General features: G+C 37.4%; 1 protein-coding gene across 1 annotated transcript; it reads left to right on the top strand.

Annotated features, from left to right (window-relative positions):
- The first annotated feature begins 16,495 nt into the window (after positions 1 to 16,495).
- LOC149218084 (exocyst complex component EXO70C1-like) lies at positions 16,496 to 17,245 on the top strand. The gene has a single exon (XM_089386473.1). It carries the CDS (start codon positions 16,496 to 16,498, stop codon positions 17,243 to 17,245), a length of 750 nt encoding a protein of 249 aa, XP_089242599.1.
- Positions 17,246 to 20,179: the final 2,934 nt, after the last annotated feature.

Raw genomic sequence — 20,179 nt, 5'->3', positions numbered from 1 at the left:
AGATAAATGATTATGTCTCCATACCACGGATCGCTTGAAGATATCAGAAACAAAAATTCATCCATGATTGTTGCTTTAGATGTTGAATGATTCAAAGACGATGGGAAATCACATAGTAACTCCACAAAAACCAGAGCTTTCTTTGATTTGGATTTTACAAATTCCAGATCAAACTCTTGCAAAATTGCTATCCACTTTGAATATTTGCCCCCAAGTAACTGTCTCAACAAGATGTAAGTCATGGGGTTGCAATCTGACAAAATGGTAGTTTTTCGAAAGAGAACATAGTGTCGAAATCTTTGTATTACTTGAATTGCTGCGAGAGCCAGCTTTTCAACATAGGAGTATTTACTTTCTGTATCATTTAAGTTTCGACTTAAATAATAAACAGGATGTTCGATTCCATTGTCTTCTTGAACTAAAACCATTGCGATGGTCGTATCTACTGCAGCCAAATATAGGTTAAAGTCTCTTTAATAATCAAGAGCGTACATTAATGATGTTTTTATTAGGGATTCCTTTAGAGCATTAAAAGAAGCTTGCGCGACCTGATCCCAATTGAAGGGTACTTCTTTTTTCAAGAGACGCGTATAACCTTTAGCAAGTTCGGCGTAATTTGGAATGAACCTCCTCAGAAAGTTTGCTTTCCTTTGGAGTTTCTGAATCTGAAGCAAATTTGAAGGTGGGGGCAGGTCGATGATTGCCTAAACCTTGCACGGGTCGAGACGAATCCCGTTCTTTGAAAATACAAAGCCAAGTTAAACGACCAGAACCGATGCAAAACACACACTTACGTGGATTGAGTCTTATTTTGTAGTTTTGGCAACGTAGAAATATTGCTCTCAAATGCTGCGAATGATCGGTCCACTTTCGCGAGTGAGCCAGAAGATCGTCGAGGTATGGTTGAACAATGTTCTTGATGTCATGGAAGGCATAATTCATTGCCCTCTGAAAAGTTGCCCCTGCATTCTTTAAACCAAAAGGTAGCTTAAGGTACGCGAATGTGCCCCACGGACAGATAAATGTCGTCTTTCACTGGTCCTGTGGGCAGATATTTATTTGATTATACCCAGAAAATCCAACCATAAACGAAAATATTTCTCATCTGGGACATTCATCAATTATCTGGTCGATGAAGGGTGTAGGGTAGTTGTCCTTTTGACAAGCTTGATTTACATCCCTGTAATCTACGCACACTCTAATTGTTCCTTGATTTTTCATCACATGAACAATGTTCGATACGCAATCAGTTAGAGGAACCGGGTAAATGAAACCAGCATGGAGAAGTTTTTCAACTTCTGCCTTGATGGCAGCGGCTTCCTTTGGGTGCACCTGCCAAAGCCGTTGTCATACTGGTTTGACATCTGGATACATCTTAATTTCGTGTTCAACTATGCTCGAGTCAATGCCTGGCATTTCTTCATATGACCATGCAAAGACATCTCTAAACTCGCGAAAGAGAGCGCAATATACTTCCAGTTCTGAAGAAGAACAAGATTTGCCAACATGAATATTTTCTACAACATCTGTTTTGGTCGAGATATTTATGGCGATAGTTTCTTCAATATTGGACATATTTCACTCGGAATCCACCATATTTACAATATTTGATAGAAAATCAAAGACTGATGGATGATTAAGGTCGTTGGAGTAATCTTCGTTGTAATCTGGAAGACGGGAACGATGGTGGTAATCTTCCCATGGTGCCCCCTCTATGTTCATTGACTGAACAATTCCTTCGTCTGTAGAATGTACATGTGACCAAGGATTTGAAGAGGTACCATACTCCTTAGACCTATCTACCCAAACGCTTGATGAGCATTCATTCGGGTTTGCCTCCCATGCCGAGAACATTGATTGCTACAATACTTCTATTGGGCTTGGAGGCAATACCTGGTGATGATCCATGCTAACATCGTGTTCGGATACCTTCTGAATGGAAGATACCATATTGCAGGTTCCCACTGTGGCCACTTCCGCCAGGTTGTTCGGAGGCGGTAGAGAAAAAGTACCCATTAATGTAAGGTCTTTTAGCAGGCCTACTCCGATATTTTGAAGCAACTAAGAGCTTCCGTGGATCATCGGGATGCTTCCCGTAACTTGTGAACTATTTGGGAGAAAGGTTTGTTGGTCAACGATTGTAATTCCTCCTTGAAAAGGAATTGCAATCTTCTTGAAGTACGTTGACACAACAGTGGCCATAACATAAATCCAAGGCCTTCCCAGTAGGATGTTATAATCAAGATTTCCATCGATAACTTCAACATCAATTTCCATTGTTTTTCCCACTAGTTCAACTTGTAAGTTACTCAAAATCTCGTATAGAGTGTATGTTCATCCATTGAATGCTTTTAACGTCATTGACGATCACGACAAGGGTGGTGATCCTGAAGTTTTCCAGCAACTCATTGACATAATACATGTAGATGCCCCCTCATCAATAATTGTTTGATGAACAATTTTGTTGAGGGCTTTCACTTGAATGAGGAAAGCAAGTTGAGCTGGTAACTGAGGTTCATATCCTTTATGATTAAAGGCCACAAGATTGGAATCTCCTGGGTCAATCCCACCTATTGCTGATAGTAGAGCCTGCTTTTGGGAGGGGCAATTTTGCAGTATTTCATGTGTCGACATAGCGGATGGCGATTGGGCTAGGTCCTCTACTATATTATAATTTTGTGCTGCTCTGGCACGAGGACTAAATGTCGATTTGTGTACTACTCCCTTTGGCGGCTTTATCGTTAGCTCAGGAATGAAGGGTGGCACAACTTCGGTCGAAGTTGTTGTCAAACTACTATATTGATCAGTAGCCTTGTTGTTCGACAGCTGTGGATTCCCGTAATCTTTACTCCTTGTCAATATCAAAGCATCATTTTGCTGTTTTGAAATGGACAACATAAGCACTTGGGATGGGGAAGCATTGTTGCTAGCAACCAAATTGGTTCTTGGGTTCGAAAATGGGTCAGTCAATACTGCTGAAGTTCTTGAATTCTTAAATATTTTCTTAACTTCAGCTTTATATGGACAAACTCTCGTCCAATGATCCTCATCGCATATGAGGCATGGCTTACTAGGTTTCCTCTACCCAGAAGGGTTTGCAGAAGATTTTTCAGGAGACAAATCATCCTATTTCTTCTTTTTGTTCTTCCCTTTCTTCTTGCCCCCTGGTTGCTTCGGTTCTTTGCCTTTGTCGGTCGACACGGCATTAACCTCCAAGGCGGGAAGTTCTTCATCTACATTTTGACCAGAAACCTTACGGGCTTTCTTAGATGCAACCTTTGTCGATTTCGTGCTTGTCGTACCTATCACATCATCGGCAACATGAGAGTCCTTGTTTGATTTAGGAGGAGGAGGAACGGAAAATTCTGGCCTTGGAGCATCAGGGATTTTGTCATAGAGCATGCTAGACTAAGTATAGATCAAGTCTAAATATTGTGCACGAGCAATGACCTACTCTTCAGTGACGACTCCTCCCTTTGCCACATCTTCTGTAATAGAAGGTAACAAAGACTTAATAAACCATTCAGCTAGTAGCTGAACAGGGACATATGTTTTTACCATTCTACGACGACGTCACCACTCATGAATATGATTAGATATGTGAGTGGCCATTGTCTGTTTGAAATTGTAAGAAGCTCTGTTCCTGTTTCATACCTTATTGGTAACTTAAAATGGGCTAAAAAGGTGGTGGCAAGGGCGCTGAAGTTATCAAATGAAGCTCTAGGCAATTCGATGTACCATTTTTCTGCCTGACAAGTTAATGTTCGCTGAAAAAGGTGAAGCCTAATCAAATCATCATTTAGAGTGTTGGAGGAACACCACAGAGGGAAGGTCATCACATGATTCGATGGATCTTCACCCGAATTTCCATTGAATTTATGAATATCTGACGGAAGTTTATGAGGAATCGCCGGCCACCAAGGGGCATCAACGATTGGATCGTTCGTTAGTTGATTTAGATCTGGTAACTCTAAAATTGCCACAAAGGGCAACTGTTGATTCAGGTTCGGCGAAGCATACCCAGGATAAGATGGGATTGCCTGAGCAGTGGGTCTTTGCATACCAGCATAATGCATTTGATGCTGATAACTTTGATAAGGTTGTTGGGCATAACCAATTTGGGATGATTGATGATAACCGTTTTGAATATACGGCTGCCCATTACCTGCAAAGCTTTGTTGCTCAGGTCCTTGGTAAGCTTGCTGGAATTGCGGTTGTTGATGTTGCACCAGCCATGGCTGTGAAACCATTTGTTGTTGCCCGATACTGGATGTTTGACCAAGATGAGGGGTAATAGTACCTGTTTGAGCCTGAGTCACTCCAGTTAAGGAGCCACTAACCGGTGATTGCGGTTGCGTCGTGGAGACAAGAGGCTGTTGTATTACGACCTAAGAAACTTGAGGCTGGCATACAATAGGCAACGCTTGTACTTGCGACACTATCACAATAGCTGGTGTAGTGGGGATATTCGACACAGGTAGACTCGGTTGCATTGAGTATACAATTCTTGGTTGTTGAGGCAGTATTGGCACCCAACCACTGGATGTGATTCCATTTTGACCCGAATTCGGTTGAGAACTCTCATATGGTTGTTCTCCTGGAGGGAACAATGAAAGGGCATACTGCCCTCCACTGCTAACAGGAAAGATTGGCCTTTGGAGACCGGACTGCCAAAATTGATACTATTGTGAAGGATCAATTTGCTGAGACTCAACATAAGAAATTCCAGATATTATTCCGGACGAACAAACGGGAACAGACCATACTGTCGAAACAGTCCCTGGGTGGACTTCCTCTAGCGGTTGAGAGCTAGTTGGGATAGATGGTATGCCAGCGAACATCGTCGGAGTGGTGGCAGGAGGTTCTGCTACCGCTGTATCAGATGACACAGTCCTAGATGTCGATGGTTGTCCAGACATATCGAGTCTATCCAAAAGACTTCCTAGCGATTCTACAGGAACTTGCGATGAAGGGGTATTAACTTCTAAAGTAGAAGGATATAGGTGGATCCGAGTTTCGAAATGTGATGGAGTACTGGATGGAAGATCCTCCGTAATTTCTTCTATAGCAATCAATCCAGGTGGAAGAGGTAGACCATCAGGTCCATAAAATATTTCTGGTGCCGAAGAAGGTATAGATTCTGCAGCGACAGATGCTGGAGGGGTAACACCTTCCGAATCAACTCTAGATGGAGTTGGTTCAGGAATAGAAGTGTTTACTGTTACACTAGGATCAGTTCTAATGTCCTCTTGTAACTGCGGAACTTCTTCTGTAGAGGCAGAGATACCAGAAATGGTTGGAGTAACTGGAGTCTCAGAGGATGTTGAAACACAAGTTTCAAACAGACCAGGAGACTTTGACCCAGTTAAACGAGTTCGCTTGGCCCAGAATGGTTTCGTTTCTGGAGTCAAAGACGATTGACTCGTCAGTCTCCATGAATGATGGGTTTTTGTTTGACTTTCTTCCACGATTGCGGATTATTTTATCAACTCAAAATAAGAGGGGAAAATGTTATTCTGAATTAAATGAATTTTAGACGCTTTGACGCAACTTGATTTTTCAATTTTTAAGAGTCGAGAAAAAGCTAAATATGACTCTAGTCGCCTTCGATTTTTAATGAGCCTAAAGTGACAAATGCTCAGATGGACCTTTTCCTTTAAGGAGTCTGAAAAGGAACGAAAGAGACTGCTCTGGAAATCTAGACATAGGGATTACCAAACAAATCACAAAACTGTAGAATACTTTTTACGGTACGGCAGTCAATCTTCCCGAATGCTGTGTTCAGTGCATTGCGATCGATAGGGCGGAAAACATGGCTTCCTAAGGATAAAAGATATAGCCTATTGTGGTCTCCCAATATATACTCGACGGTACGTGGGAGCACAAGTCCGTACTGGAACTTGTCGTCTCAAAGAGGAGGAATCACCCAACCTACGATGAAAGCAACAGTTACCAGGCTTTACGACGCCGGAATACGTCTCTAACCTAGACTTCTAGATGTTGTGCTTTAGGTTCCAAAGCATTTTTATGTTCATTGAATTTGTTTTACAGTTTATCTTTCTTAAGAAGTTTTCCTTTAAGGTTCACCGCGTGATGTAGATATACAACTCCTAAATATGCAATCTAATATGATAAACAGTCATTTACTCTTCTTTTTGCAATGAAAATCCTAGCTACTAAGGCAAGAGAAACGAAATCCTTTCAACATAGAGCAGAGAGCACACACTAGATGCACTGTCCTAAATTAAAATCAACAAGCAGTCTAAATGCAAATGCACATGCATGTAATTGTTTTATGCTTTCTTGATGTGTGAATGACAAAAAGCATGCTAAGTACAAATCTGAATTATATCTTCTTTCAAAGCGACAGTATTAACGATTTTCTGTTCAAAAAACGAAAAGGAGACAAGACGAAACTTTGCGATTTTGAATTGAAAACTGCTTTTGACACTTGAAATACTATTAATTCAGATCAAATACAAGAGTAACAGTGTAATCGACTATCAAAAAGAGAAGGATTCTTTTCCTTGACTGAAAACGACACTTGCGACACTTTCAAATCAAAAGACGACAGTTCGATTAAGCTACTATTTTGTAAATGAGAACTGTGAATGGTGAAAAATACACAAAAACATTCACAAATATTTGTACAATGGAGGCTGGATGATGCAAAGGAAGGGGGTTTCAACAGTGGTCTACTGATCACAGACAACAAAACTCCTGAATAAAGCTGAAGACAATGAAGAAAAAACCAAAATCTGGAGGCAGAAACAGTCTTATCTGATCATCACACCTGTAACACAGGGAAACAGGGATGCATCTCACCTACTGCACACGGGAGGTGCGATGCATCTAGATTGCCAAGAAGAGAAGGTGCGATGGTCCAGGGATGAGACTTTAACTTGGTTTTTGGTCACAGTTTGCAACTCAGTTCAGGGATTTAGGCTGAGATAATGATAGTCAGTAAATACAAAGTATAGGGGTTGATCTAATGAGGTTACTTGAGCTACCTCTAGGGCACCTAGGATGTTTGCAAGTCAATTGTTTAGTTCATAAACAAACCCGGAGATTGACTGAAGCAGCGTTGATCTACTTTGCACTTGCATAGCAAATGCAGTTCGAAGACTAGCTGACTTAACTTCAGGCTCCGTCTGTGGTTTATGAATCAAACAAATAGAGACAAGCAATCAAACTAATTCGTCCCCAGTGGAGTCGCCATTTTGTTACCAGGAAAACTAGTGTCTATTTAGAACTGCTAGTCCCACTAAGACGGGTAGCTATCTTAGAAACAAACAAACTAAAGTTACTTGTATTTTCCTTTATGAGATATAGATGAGAAAGAAGCAGAGAGTACCAACCTCAGTCTTTCGCTTGGCTCCTTGCTTGTTTCCTTTCCCCTTTGACAGAATCTCGCCACTGCTTCCTTACTTGTCTCGCTTCAAAGAACACCTGTAGAATCATAGCAACATAATAACGTCAAAGCATGGAGATCTATCACTGTAAAAAATATAGGATCAGATATATGTTGACCATACAAATGCATATATCAACACAATATTCAGAGATACCCAAGAATATAGAGGAAAATTAAAATAGCTTTATTGATAAAAGTAGTAGAACAGAGGATTACAACCACTTGGTCTGGCCCAGTGCCATCCTCCCAGCTTGAAAGCCCTCTTCACCTCATACAAAGCAAGGTCACCCACCAATGTCTTCAAAGAGAAACCAACATCACTTCTTTGCAAATTACCAAATTCCAACCTCTGGATCTATGGGATGAGGGATCCATATATAGATATTTGCAGGGGGGCGAGTCAGCTTCTGGGATTTTGATTAGTGTCATCTCTCTGATAGTTCTTGGTTCCACTTGGAGATTTCATGATCTCTTACTCATCCTTGGGCGAATTCAAGAAGGCAAGTGTCAAATGAGCAGCTTCTAGAAGATTCTCAGGGTTTCCACCTAGCAAACTGCTTGTCCCATTTGTCTGCTCTCACTTATCGCACCCTACAGAAGGGCTTTCCAGTATGCATCGCACTTTTTGCATGTGGCAAGTGAGATGCATCGCACCCTTAGCACTGGGCAGTCTGTATGGTCCTGCTTTGACCAGTTCTGAGTGGTTTTTCATGCAGAACTTCTGGGAGATGATGTAATCAGCTGACTTAGAAGCCCTTGGTTTATGAACATATGTGATTGGGTTTGCAGTGCCAAAATATGTCTATAACACTCATAATTAACTCATGCATGTCAGATCAGAGAAAGACCGAATTGAGATTAGAGTTCAGGGACAATGTACTATCAGTTGTATAATCATCTAAATTGTACAGGTGGTGCATGCAATAAGGGGAAGGCCTATGATGGATTGCGTAGTTTTGGATGAGGAATTTCCCAATTAAATATGGGCGAAGTCCCTACGAAACTATGCAAGGAAATAGGAGCTTGGCAAGTAGCAAATTTGGCTAAGTATTGGTCGGAGCTTGTTTGTGAAGTAGTGAGATAGATTGTTATAGTGCAGAGTTTAATCGGGCTTGAGCAAAGCATTGTAATCTTCTCAAATTTTCTGATTAATGCAATATGCAGATAGCAGAGGTTTTTAGTTGTGGCTTTTCCCAAAAAATTATTGTGTTATCTGTGATTTAATTCTTCCTTTTTATGCTTCTTGATTTCATCAGTCAATTATTGTTTCCTCTAATGAATAGAGTAGATTCAAGTCAATTGTTTTAGCATATTACAATCTGCAGTTTGAATCTATAAGGAATTTCTACATGGTATCGAACCTGAAATCACTATAGAAGAGAAGAATACGAGTTTGTCTTTTGCAAGAAAAATCAATTTTGCAGCATAATACTGCATATACAACAGAATGTCGTTCTACGGATTGAGACTCGAATATTCCCTTAAAGGAAGTTCAAATTATACACTTCATTCCATATTATTAGCCTTGAAGGGAGATAACAATTGCAGCTGATATAAATAAATCTATTTAACACTATATTTAACGAATCTTCATACTTCGTTATATGAAGAGTTGAAACCAAGGGAAACATATAAGATGGGGATAATTGATTTTCCGTCTTGCTCATCATTCCAAATTGTTAAATTAGGAAGAGATATTGTGCAATATTTTTATATTTTCATTGTTTCCTTTAAAACAAAAAGAACATTTTGAAAAATAATATGATTTGAAATGTGAAGTAGATATTACAACATTTGAAACTGAAATTGGAGTTTAGTGTCATCTTTGTATGTTTCAATGACAGAGAAGGTAGTCAAGATGATAACATGTTACACATATTTTGCTTCTCTATTTGTAATGTGAGGATAATATAAGCATTACTATACTCGTCTCCTGCAAGATGGATATATAGTAATGAGTTCTCCTTACTTTAAACTTTTACTTTAAGCCATAATGAATGTCAGTTATATATGAATGAAATAAAATAAAATTTATTTTCAAAAAAATTAATTTGTTAATAAATTTAAACTTAATTTCTTATTATTTTGTAAATAATTGTTCAAAATTGATTACATAATTAACGATGGTCCATTCAATTTATCTAGCTTATCAATATATATAAATTCTTATGTCACATGCTTGTTAAGCATGTAAGTCTCTATGTATAGTCTACAACCTCTCTTTCTCATATCCATACCACAATCTAATTTTTTTTAAACAATTTCACATAGCAAATATAACCAATATTGATCACTATGAGATAAACTCGTTATTGGTTATTGTTTTTTCACATATGATATTCAATAAATAAAATGAAAATTAAGTCAATAAATTTTATTACATGGTGTTTAATATTTGTTATTTTCACATCGTTTCATGTTTTTTTTTATTTCTTTAGCATGTTTTATGATACATATTAAATACTAGAATAAATTTACACATAATAAAATTTTGATTAGAAGTTAATTACATTGAATATTTGTATTTTTCAAGTTGTTTAATATGAAAATCAATTGTGGTCAACCATGTTTATTTTAGGGTTTATAATATTTATCTTAGGGTTTATATATCTTAGGTTTATAATATTAATTCCTTGGGTTTATAATACCTCGGGGTTTTAGAATTAATCTCTTAGGTTTATAATATCAATCCCTTGGATTTATCAATCTAAGGGTTCATATTCCTAGGGTATAATATTATTCATAAGTTTTATAATATTAATTAATCCCTTGGGTTTATAATACCTTGGGGTTTTAGAATTAATCTCTTAGGTTTATAATATCAAACTCTTGGATTTATCAATTTAGGGGTTCATATTCCTAGGGTGTAATATTATTCATAAGGTTTATAATATTAATCCTAGGGTTTAATATAAATCCCTTACGTTTATAATATTGGTCAACCACAACCATGATCCAAAGTCACACTGTGATAAAGATTGTCTCAATATGAAAATCAACCATACTCAACCATGGTCAAATCTCTTATTATGACAAACATTGTCTCAATATGAAAATCAACCATGGTAAAGCATGGTCAACCATGTTTATTTTAGGGTTTATAGTATTTATCTTAGGTATTATATACCTAGGGTTTATAATATTAATCTATTGGGTTTATAATCCCTTGGGTTTTTAGTATTAATCCCTTTTGCTTATAATATTAATCTGTTGGGTTTATTAATCTAAGGGTTCATTTTCCTAAGGTGTAATATTATTCATAATGTTTATAATAGAAACCCTATGGTGTGATATTATTCATAGGTTTTAGTATTAATCCCTTGGGTTTGTAATATTTATCTTAGGGTTTACATACCTTGGGTGTATGATATTAATCCTTTGGGTTTAATGTTATTCCATTGAATTTATAATACCTTGGGGTTTTAGAATTAATCCCTTGGGTTTATCAATCTAAGGAATCTTATTCCTAGGGTATAATATTACTAAGGGCTCATATTCGTAGAGTATAATGTTATTCATAGGGTTTTTAATATTAATCCTTAGATTCCCGGATGCGGGTGGTTTTAATGTGTAGCAGGTCAGTGGCTCGTCATATGGGCATGTGTCAGCCCGGACGAGCCACGTATTCCAGAACCGGTGTTCATTTAAGGGCGGCGGCGAATGTCCATCTGCGCGTTTTAAGACAAGTCCCTTCAGCATTTACTGTTCTCCTTGGTAGCGGGAAAATGGAGTTACAAAGGCTTGGCACCTCTGTCATTCTCCCGCAGTTCTGCGTAAGGTATGGGTGCTCGGAGGTTGCGTTAGCTCACTCTCTGGTTCTGAGGGAGGTTTCGAAGGGGCATTCCTGCTCTTTGGACAATCCGGGGATGCAGCGTGAGCGCCAAAGGATGATCAGCAGGCGCGGAAGCTCCAGAGGTCGTGCTTCGTCACAGAGGCAAGCTCTTTCCCCCTCTTCCTCAATTGAGGTTTCTTCCGACTGCAGTCGCTCCAGAGGACGTGCAGTTGGCCTAGGTAGAGCGATGGAACATCGAGAAATTATGGAATGTGGGCACTCTGCGCATCCCATGGTGAGATATCGTATTCCATGTACTCTGTCAAATTCAACTTTTATTGTTACGGTTTCGGTGGAGCATTGTAGCAATCCTGGTGGGCAGGAAGAAGATTTGCAAGCAAGCCCTCCTCGGATTCCTGGGTTGGCTCCCACAGTCGACATGCAAGTTCCTGCGGTTGATATGCTGCGCCCCGTCATAGACAGTTCCTCCCCAGACCCTCGGGCAGGCCCAAGTGAACCTGCGCAGAGGAACACGCTCCCCGAAACGGACATCCCCAAGCAATTCAGATGCAAAGCGGAGGAAGATCCGCACACAACAGATGATGACTAAATCGACATGCAGTTCGCCACTAGTCTCTGAGAAAGGGCTTTTTTCTCTGTTTTCTCTCACCGCCATCTTGTATGTGTCAAGACTCAGTCCTTATGTATTTCAGTCCTTATATGTTTCTGTGACGGATATCCTTATTTGTTCCAGTCCTTATGTGTTTCAGTGTCGGCTATCCATGTATGTTTAGTGTCGGTCTTATGTACTGTCGATATGGTTCAGTGTCGGTCTTATGTAATTTTGGACATGATTATTCCTGAGCATTCTGTCATTCTCTCGACAGGAAACACAGGGCTACGGCTCTGCTATAACACTGATGATGTAAATTTTGACCTTTTTGTAATATAATAGATTAGTCTGATTCAGAAAAAAAAAAAAAAAAAAAAAAAAAAAAAAAAAAATTAATCCTTAGATTAAATATAAAATATTTGAGTTTAATTAATTAATAATAATTAATATAAATCATATAACAATAATATTTATACTAATAAATAAATAAAAACAATATTATTTATTATTATTATTATTAAGCATAGTCTAACATATAAATGAAATAACTTTTAAGTGGAATCCACCAAAATCCGACAATACAATCTCAAGATTTTTTGTTGTTAAAAATACATTTTTGAATGCATAAATGGATTCAACACCCTTGAAAACCTCTAAGGCACTTGAATTATACATATTAAACAATTTAAACTCAAGTTTTTTAAAAATCTATTTAAAATATATTTTTGAATGCATAAATGTATTCAACACCCTTGAAAACCTCTTAGGCACTTGAATTATGCATATTAAACAATTTAAACTCAAGTTTTTTAAAAATCTCTTTAAAATACATTTTTGAATGCATAAATGGATTCAACGCCCATGAAAACCTCTAGGGCACTTGAAATATGCATATTAAACAATTTAAACTCAAGTTTTTAAAAACATTCTGTCGGATTTCGATTAAACTTAACTCGAAAAATAATCGTCAAAAATCACATTTCGTCTATAAGTTAGATTATGCCTTATTATTATTGTTATTATTAGCATTAACCATATTTATATTAATAAATATTTTTAAATAAATATTTAATAGAAATGAATAATTTAATTAAAAATAAAATATTTATTTATTTAATAAAACTGAATTAATTATTTAATGAATTAATATTTATTATTATTATTAATGATTAAAATGATTTAATTAATTATTATTAATATTTATTAATTAATAATGTTATTAAATTTTTATTTTTATTGTAAATTAAACTTAATAGAATTATTAATTAATAATAATATTAACTATTTAGAGAATGATATTTCTAGCCTAAGGATTGAAGGTAATATCTTTTTAATAGGTGACTTTAATGCTCGAACTTCAAGCAACCAAGCTATTATTCTAAGCAATCATTCCAACCCTAATCTTCTTTGGTTAGACGAAGACCCTACTCTGGCTAGTAGGTACAAAAGGAGTTCTGAAGACCTTGGGGAGAATTTCTTTGGGTCAGAGCTAGTCAAGCTCTGTAGTGCTTAGGATCTCATAATTTGCAACGGTCTAAAGAAGTGGTCCAATTCTAGCCAGATGACCTGCATCCATGGGCTTGGTAGCAGTGTGGTAGACTATGTTATTTCCGATCTCCCTTTATACAACGAAATAATAAATTTTGACATCTTAAATGACCACAAGCTTGACTCTGATCATAGGCCTTTACTTATAACTCTCAATTTTGTCATGCATAGAGATCCCATAGAAAATAATCCTTATAGCCGAAAGAACTTAATATTTGATAGAAATAAAAACGATCTCTTTCTAAATGAATTAAAAACTAATTTGCTTCCTTTATCTAGTATAGACAACATAGAAGACCTCTATCATAATTTTATACAACCCTCTCATATTCTATTAACAAGTTCTCAATTGAAGTTTCAAATAATAAAAGGAACAGTAAAACCAACCCATGGTATGACAATGATTGTAAATGTGCGAGGAGAGCAATTAAGGAAGTTGTCGATGAATCTCTTAAAATGGGCAAGATAAAATTATACAAAGCCCTAACTAAAAGGAAAAAGAGGCAGTACATTCGTAAAAGATAAGAGAATCTATTACAACTCTCTAAGGTAGCTCCTAAGAAATTTTGGAGGCAGATTCTGACTAGGAAAACTAAAGATAATAATAAAATTTCTTTACACGATTGGAATTCCTATCTTAAAAATATTTATGAATCTTCAAATGTCATGGATAACTTTGAAACCATGCTCACAACGAAAGAAGTTTTCTCATTAGAAGACACTGATTTTGGGGTTAAACGCCTGACAAATGGGAAAGCTAAGGAAATTGAAGGTTACCAGGTAGAAATCTTAAAAATTGGAGGCCCTGTCCTCATCCCCCACATCCACAAGCTTTTCAATCAAGCAGTCAAGCAAGGGTTCCCTAAACCATGGAATGAAAGCCTCATTATCCCTATTTTTAAAAGTGGGGATACAAATAACCCCTCTAATTATCGGACAATTATGATCAGCTCTCTCTTAGCCAAGTTATATGGTATTATTTTGGAAAATAAGTTGAGCATATGGCTTGAAAGTGAAGGTAAGCGGGCTAAAGGCCAAGTGGGTTTTAGAAGGCATCACTCAACAACAGACCACCTCGTTACGCTTAGGATCATTGTGGAGGAATTTCGTAATGATAAATCCAATCTCTTTTGTTGCTTTGTGGACTTTAGAAAGGCTTTCGATACGGTTCCTAAAAACAACCTTTGGAATAGATTAGAAGAGCTAAAGGTTCCTTTCGAGTTGAGAGCTACCGCTATAAGGTTATACAAGAATGTAATTGCCAAGCTAAAAAGCAATGAGGGGTGGTCGAAAGATATTAAATGTAATATCGGAGTTAAACAAGGTTGCCCCCTCTCCCCTACCCTATTTGGCATTTACATCGACAAGCTTGAAGGTTATTTAGTGGAAGTAGGATGTGTTGGCACGATCTTAGCTGAGATAGTCATCATCCTTCTTCTATATGCTGACGATATTGTTCTTCTTGCAAGGTGCCCATCTGATCTTGATAAGCAACTTAGGCTTCTTAAGGATTTCTGCTCTACCATGGGTATGACTGTTAACACTGACAAAACAAAAGTTATGATTATCAAATCCAAGAAGGACACTTATGCTAGTTTTATGTATACAATAATAACTTGGAGGAAGTGTATTCTTACAAGTACCTAGGAATTGATATTCATCACAAGCTCAACTGGAACTATAGCATTGAGATAAAAATAATTGTAAAACGACAAACCTTGTAATGTGGGATAAAAATAAGTTCCTCTTTGAAACTTTAGTCAACCCTGTTGTCAGTTTTATAAACATGTTTTAATATCAACTGCTAGGTGAAAGGATAGACACATATGCCCTGAATTATTATACGATATAATAAATGGTTTATCGGGGTGATTTAAAAGAGCTATGAATGTACTAAATGCCATCAAATGAGGTTAAAAAACAATGGACATTTTATGTATATTCTCTATGCATCGTGGGGGAATAACATTATAGAACGTATGTGGGGATTGTTATTGCAACATTGGGCAATGAAAAATGGTAACTATGGCGAGTATGTTTTTTATTTTGCATATAAAACCATTGAATAAATAGGCACGATATTTGATAATATATCGAGAGATGAAAAACCTCGGTATGATAGTTGGTCAAGATATGAATGCATAGCATATGGTAGTTAACTATGTAATCAGCTCTTATGAAACTAAAGAAAGACTACACACCATGAGCCAATTGGTCTTTAGACTGTACATCCACTTAAAATTTTTGGGACTTGATGACAACTGGGTTTGCAAATTTGAGCAAGGAAATACTTTTCTGAGCAACCATATTAAAAAACGAATTGATTCATATTTTTTTCTTAACACATGGACATGTAAAGTTCATAGGGAATACACAATAGGAGTAAATGATGAGAGAGGTTAAGTTGGAAATAATTAATTCCTACTTGTCTATGGTTGTAATTTTCTATTTGAGGAGTTTGTTCGTACATAATAGGAATAAGCTAGAATATAGTTTCTCCTAGTTTAGTGTGTGGTTGAGAGAATCTCTCAACCACACTACTGTACGTCTAAGATAGCATTCCTATCTTGAGACTATTGATTGTATAAATATGTGTGTAATTTCCTCATTCAAATTAATAGAATATATTATTGAGTGTCTGTAATTTTATCTTGGTATCATAGCTTCAGAGCCCGTAAGGGCCTCTGCCCCTTCCTGGGCATAGAGAAATAAACTACTGTGTTTGTCCATCGACTAGGGTTCTCAAAGTCAAGGGAGCGTAACGCTATGCATGGTGCATTGACTTATCCCATTTATTAATTGGGTCTACAGAGCGGCGTATTCGTGCCTTTGCAAGTTTTAACGACCTGTTCGTGCCTGCGTTGATTCTTCAGCGCTGATGCATTCATCGATTTTTCTTGCCAAAAACTGGAGCTCAGCCGATGCCTGCACTGGGAAATGGCAAGGCATAACCTGCAAAAACGGCAGAGTCTTCTTCGTTTCGCTTTCGCACCATGACATACGAGGTCCTATTGATCCCCTTTCTGTGCTCGACCTGTGTATCCAGTCGTGGAGACTTTGTTGCTCTGTTGTGTGGAGTTTCACGTCAGTGGAGAGCCTGTGACTGTTTTTTGCAAATTAAATCGGTCGATGGAAATAAATCCACCACATGGCTCCCAACCCCTATTCCGTCCTGTCAAATCCAATCGACAGACTCACTGCACGTATGAATGGTGTATCGGCTAGTGCTTTGGATCACTCGGATGTTCTTGAATGTCGAAATGGCGCCAATAGGACAAATTTGTCACCGTTGTCTATGAAGACAATTGCAATTATGAATCTTTTAGAAATAAATTTAAATGCAAAGTCAAAGTTATACAAAGATCCAGCCTTGAGCTATGTGTTTTTTATGAACAATGTGCGGTATATTGTTCAAAAAGTAGAAGATTCAAAGCTTCACAGTTTGTTAGGTGATGGTTGGGTGCGTCGACATTCATCAAACGTCCGACAGTATGATAAAATCTATCAAAGGGTTGCTTGGGGCAAGGTCCTTTCTTGTTTGAGAGATGAGGGCATCCATGTTGGTGGAAACTTCTCTAGTGGTGTCCTTAAACCTGTGCTGAAAGAAAGATTCAAAAACTTCAATGCTTTGTTTGAAGAGATTCAGAAGGCACAGTCGACTTGGATTGTTGCAGATGATCAACTTCAAACAGAGATATGGATTTCAGTTGCCGAGATGACACTCCCACTGTTCATCGTAGCATTGCTGTCAAACCTGGTGATTGCTCGAGGTAGCCAAGTCAATATTACGGTAGCTGTCATGGATTATAGAGACGTAGAAAGTGGAGCAATGTGCATCACCAGATACGCAACTACTTGTTCTGCTTTAGAGCCCACGGGAATCGTTGCTCATTGTTGAGCGTGGAGAGTAGCTGCAGCGTGGTGAGTAGCTGAATGTGTAGGAGAGTGGCCGATTGTGTTGGTGAACATGCTCATCATGTTGGTGAGTGAGATGGAGAGGCAGGGGCTTCTATTGTTGAGGAAAGAAACCAGCAACTGCATTCTTCATTCAAGGAGGAGAGAATCTTTGTGTTTGATTTGAAGGGAGAAGCATGGTTTTTTTGTGCATACTTGGGTAAACGTTTTTTTTGGAGATGTATCTTTTTGGAATTTAAATTGACATACATATTGAGATTAGCCACCTCAATATGAAGTTATTTTTGTTAGAATTGGCTATTCTAACAAATGACAGGTTCATGGAGTTCCAAGAATTTATTTGACAAAGATGCCCAAGATGTGAACTATGAAATGATGGGATAAAGGAGCAGCGACAACGTTTATGGTGGACAACAAAGTAGATTTTTGTTTGAGTTAGTGTGGCTTGTGGAATAGACTCCCTAGCATGTTATTGTAATAGTCATTGTATGTACCCAGAAACTCCAAAATGTGGAATCAGATGTAAGATTTTTAAAGGCATCTGAAAGTTCGTGGTGATCTTAAAACCACTTTGTAATGGTTTATGGTTAGCCTGAAACCATATTTTGTCACTGTAAAGTGATGGTTGGTGGTGAGCCAGAAACCATCTATATAGTCTTTGTGACTGAAGTGCCTTTGTGGCCAGCTTGCCTTTGTGGCTGAATCGCCTATGTGGCTTGAGGTGCCTTTGTGGCTGGAATCGTGGATGTCAATGCATTTTTTGGCAAGTTGAGCGAATATTTTGCCTTTATGGTTGTGTGTACACGAGAGCTTTGTGCTCAATTGAGCAGGTGGACTGCAGAACACCTGGCTCGGACTCAGATGATTTTTTCTGAGTAGAAGGGGATTGGCGCGTTTTTCGCGCTGACAGCAGTGCCAGGAAGGCCAACTGGCGCGTCTGTTAGGCCATTAATCGCGCCAATGGGCGCGGGTTTTTCGTTAAGGATCACGTCAATTCACCTTCAAGGGGATCCGCGGGATCAAAGAAGTTGTGGATTTGTCCGAGGGCAGCATATTGTGTTTTTGGAGGTTTTGTACATGCAATTCGCCTGATGGTGGTGGATTTGACTATCATGACAAGTAGTTATTAAGGGGGGGAGTTGGAAATAATTAATTCCTACTTGTCTATGGTTGTAATTTTCTATTTGAGGAGTTTGTTCCTACATAATAGGAATAAGCTAGAATATATTTTCTCCTAGTTTAGTGTGTGGTTGAGAGAATCTCTCAACCACACTACTGTACGTCTAAGATAGCATTCCTATCTTGAGACTATTGATTATATAAATATGTGTGTAATTTCCTCATTCAAATTACTAGAATATATTATTGAGTGTCTGTAATTTTATCTGGTTAACCCATTACAATCACAATAAACAAACCATGACAATAATCATACTCAGTAAAACAATGATCAAATTCATGTGATATGAGTACTAACGAGTTGTACCTTTCTCCAAGAGCTCAAATGGTAATTAAGGACTCGCAGTTACAGACAGTTGTTTCGAGCCACTCTACGCGCTCGGCAAGGGTGTTTTTTGCATTCTCTGTGCTTTCACGAGCCAGAAACAACTGGAAAATGTGAGTGGGCTAATTCGTAATTAACATAATATAATAAATAAGAGTTGTTTACGGAGGCGGAGGAATTGTTTGGACATTTAAAAGTGTTAGAATCTCGGTAAAGAAAATTCAAAAAATTTTGCAGTAGCAATTTTTGAATCATGTTTTTGATGGTGGAAATGGATTCAATACCATCAAAAACCTCTAGAACACCCAAAATATTGAAATTTGACAGCTATAACTTGGATTTAGAAAATTTTCTGCCAGATTTTATTAAAATATTGCCAAAAATTTTATATGACTTTTAAGGAAAAAAACAATCTAGTTAGACTCGAGCTAATAAATAATAATGTTGGTGAGTCAATAGCCTTTACAAACAACATAAACGGGCCAACCAAATAACTCTAGCCAGCAAATTTTCAAAAGCCTCTCATTGTTATCATGTGGTTTTTAATATAACATTGACACAAAACTTTGAATAAGTAATTTCAGTGTCTATAAATGGTCATTTTTTATTTCTTATACTTATATGCATCTCATAAGCCTCTCATTGTTATCATGTGGCTTTTAATATAAGATTGACATAAAATTTTGAATAAGTAATTATAATGTCTATAAATGCTTTTTTTTTCTTATATTTTCTATGTATCTCATAAGTATTCAATGCATAACGGTTATTAGAAGTAGGATACAAAATTTAATATGGTGATGAATATGGTAAAAGATATTATCGTATATGAAAAGTCATGAATGAAAAGTATTTATTTGGACAATTTATTGATAGTTTTTTTGAACTGATGTCATATTAACTTCTTGTCATCTTTTTTTCCTTTGCTTTGCACTAAATGCTTTTAAAAGAATTAATTGTAGGAAGAATCATCACACCTATATGCAATTAAAGATCCCTTATAGCAACCTTTTCATATGAAAACAAGGAAGGTTGTATGGCAGCTAATCTATGCCTTGAGCAAGGAGCGAGGCTTTACATCTTGTAGAGGTGTTCAAGGTGTTAAGAGACAATGTTGGAATCAGGTAAATTGTTCATGGAGCAGGAGAATGAATTTGACACAACATGATTGGTGGGATGAAACCTTTTGCTTTTCGATTGAGCGCCTTTAGAACCAGTCAGAAGTGGTGACATGAAAATGATTACCACTTAATACAATATATTGATCGATACAGAAAGCAACAGAAAAAACTAAAGATGAGTATATTACAGGGCAACTTAATATGGTCAGCAAGAGTGTTCCTAAATTAATCTACGAGGCTTGATTTACTTCAAAATGGTGACATCTGTTATAACCTGGACATAAACACATAC

This window comes from Pinus tabuliformis, chromosome Q, assembly GCF_031772625.1.
Source record: "Pinus tabuliformis cultivar Carrire ecotype Pingquan chromosome Q, CPIR1, whole genome shotgun sequence".
Taxonomy (NCBI): domain Eukaryota; kingdom Viridiplantae; phylum Streptophyta; class Pinopsida; order Pinales; family Pinaceae; genus Pinus; species Pinus tabuliformis.
Note: the sequence above shows the minus strand (reverse complement) of the source record. Positions and strands in the feature narration are given on the sequence as shown.

Coding starts and splice junctions, on each gene's coding strand:
- LOC149218084 (XM_089386473.1), top strand. CDS start 16,496: ATGGCTCCCAACCCCTATTCCGTCCTGTCAAATCCAATCGACAGACTC.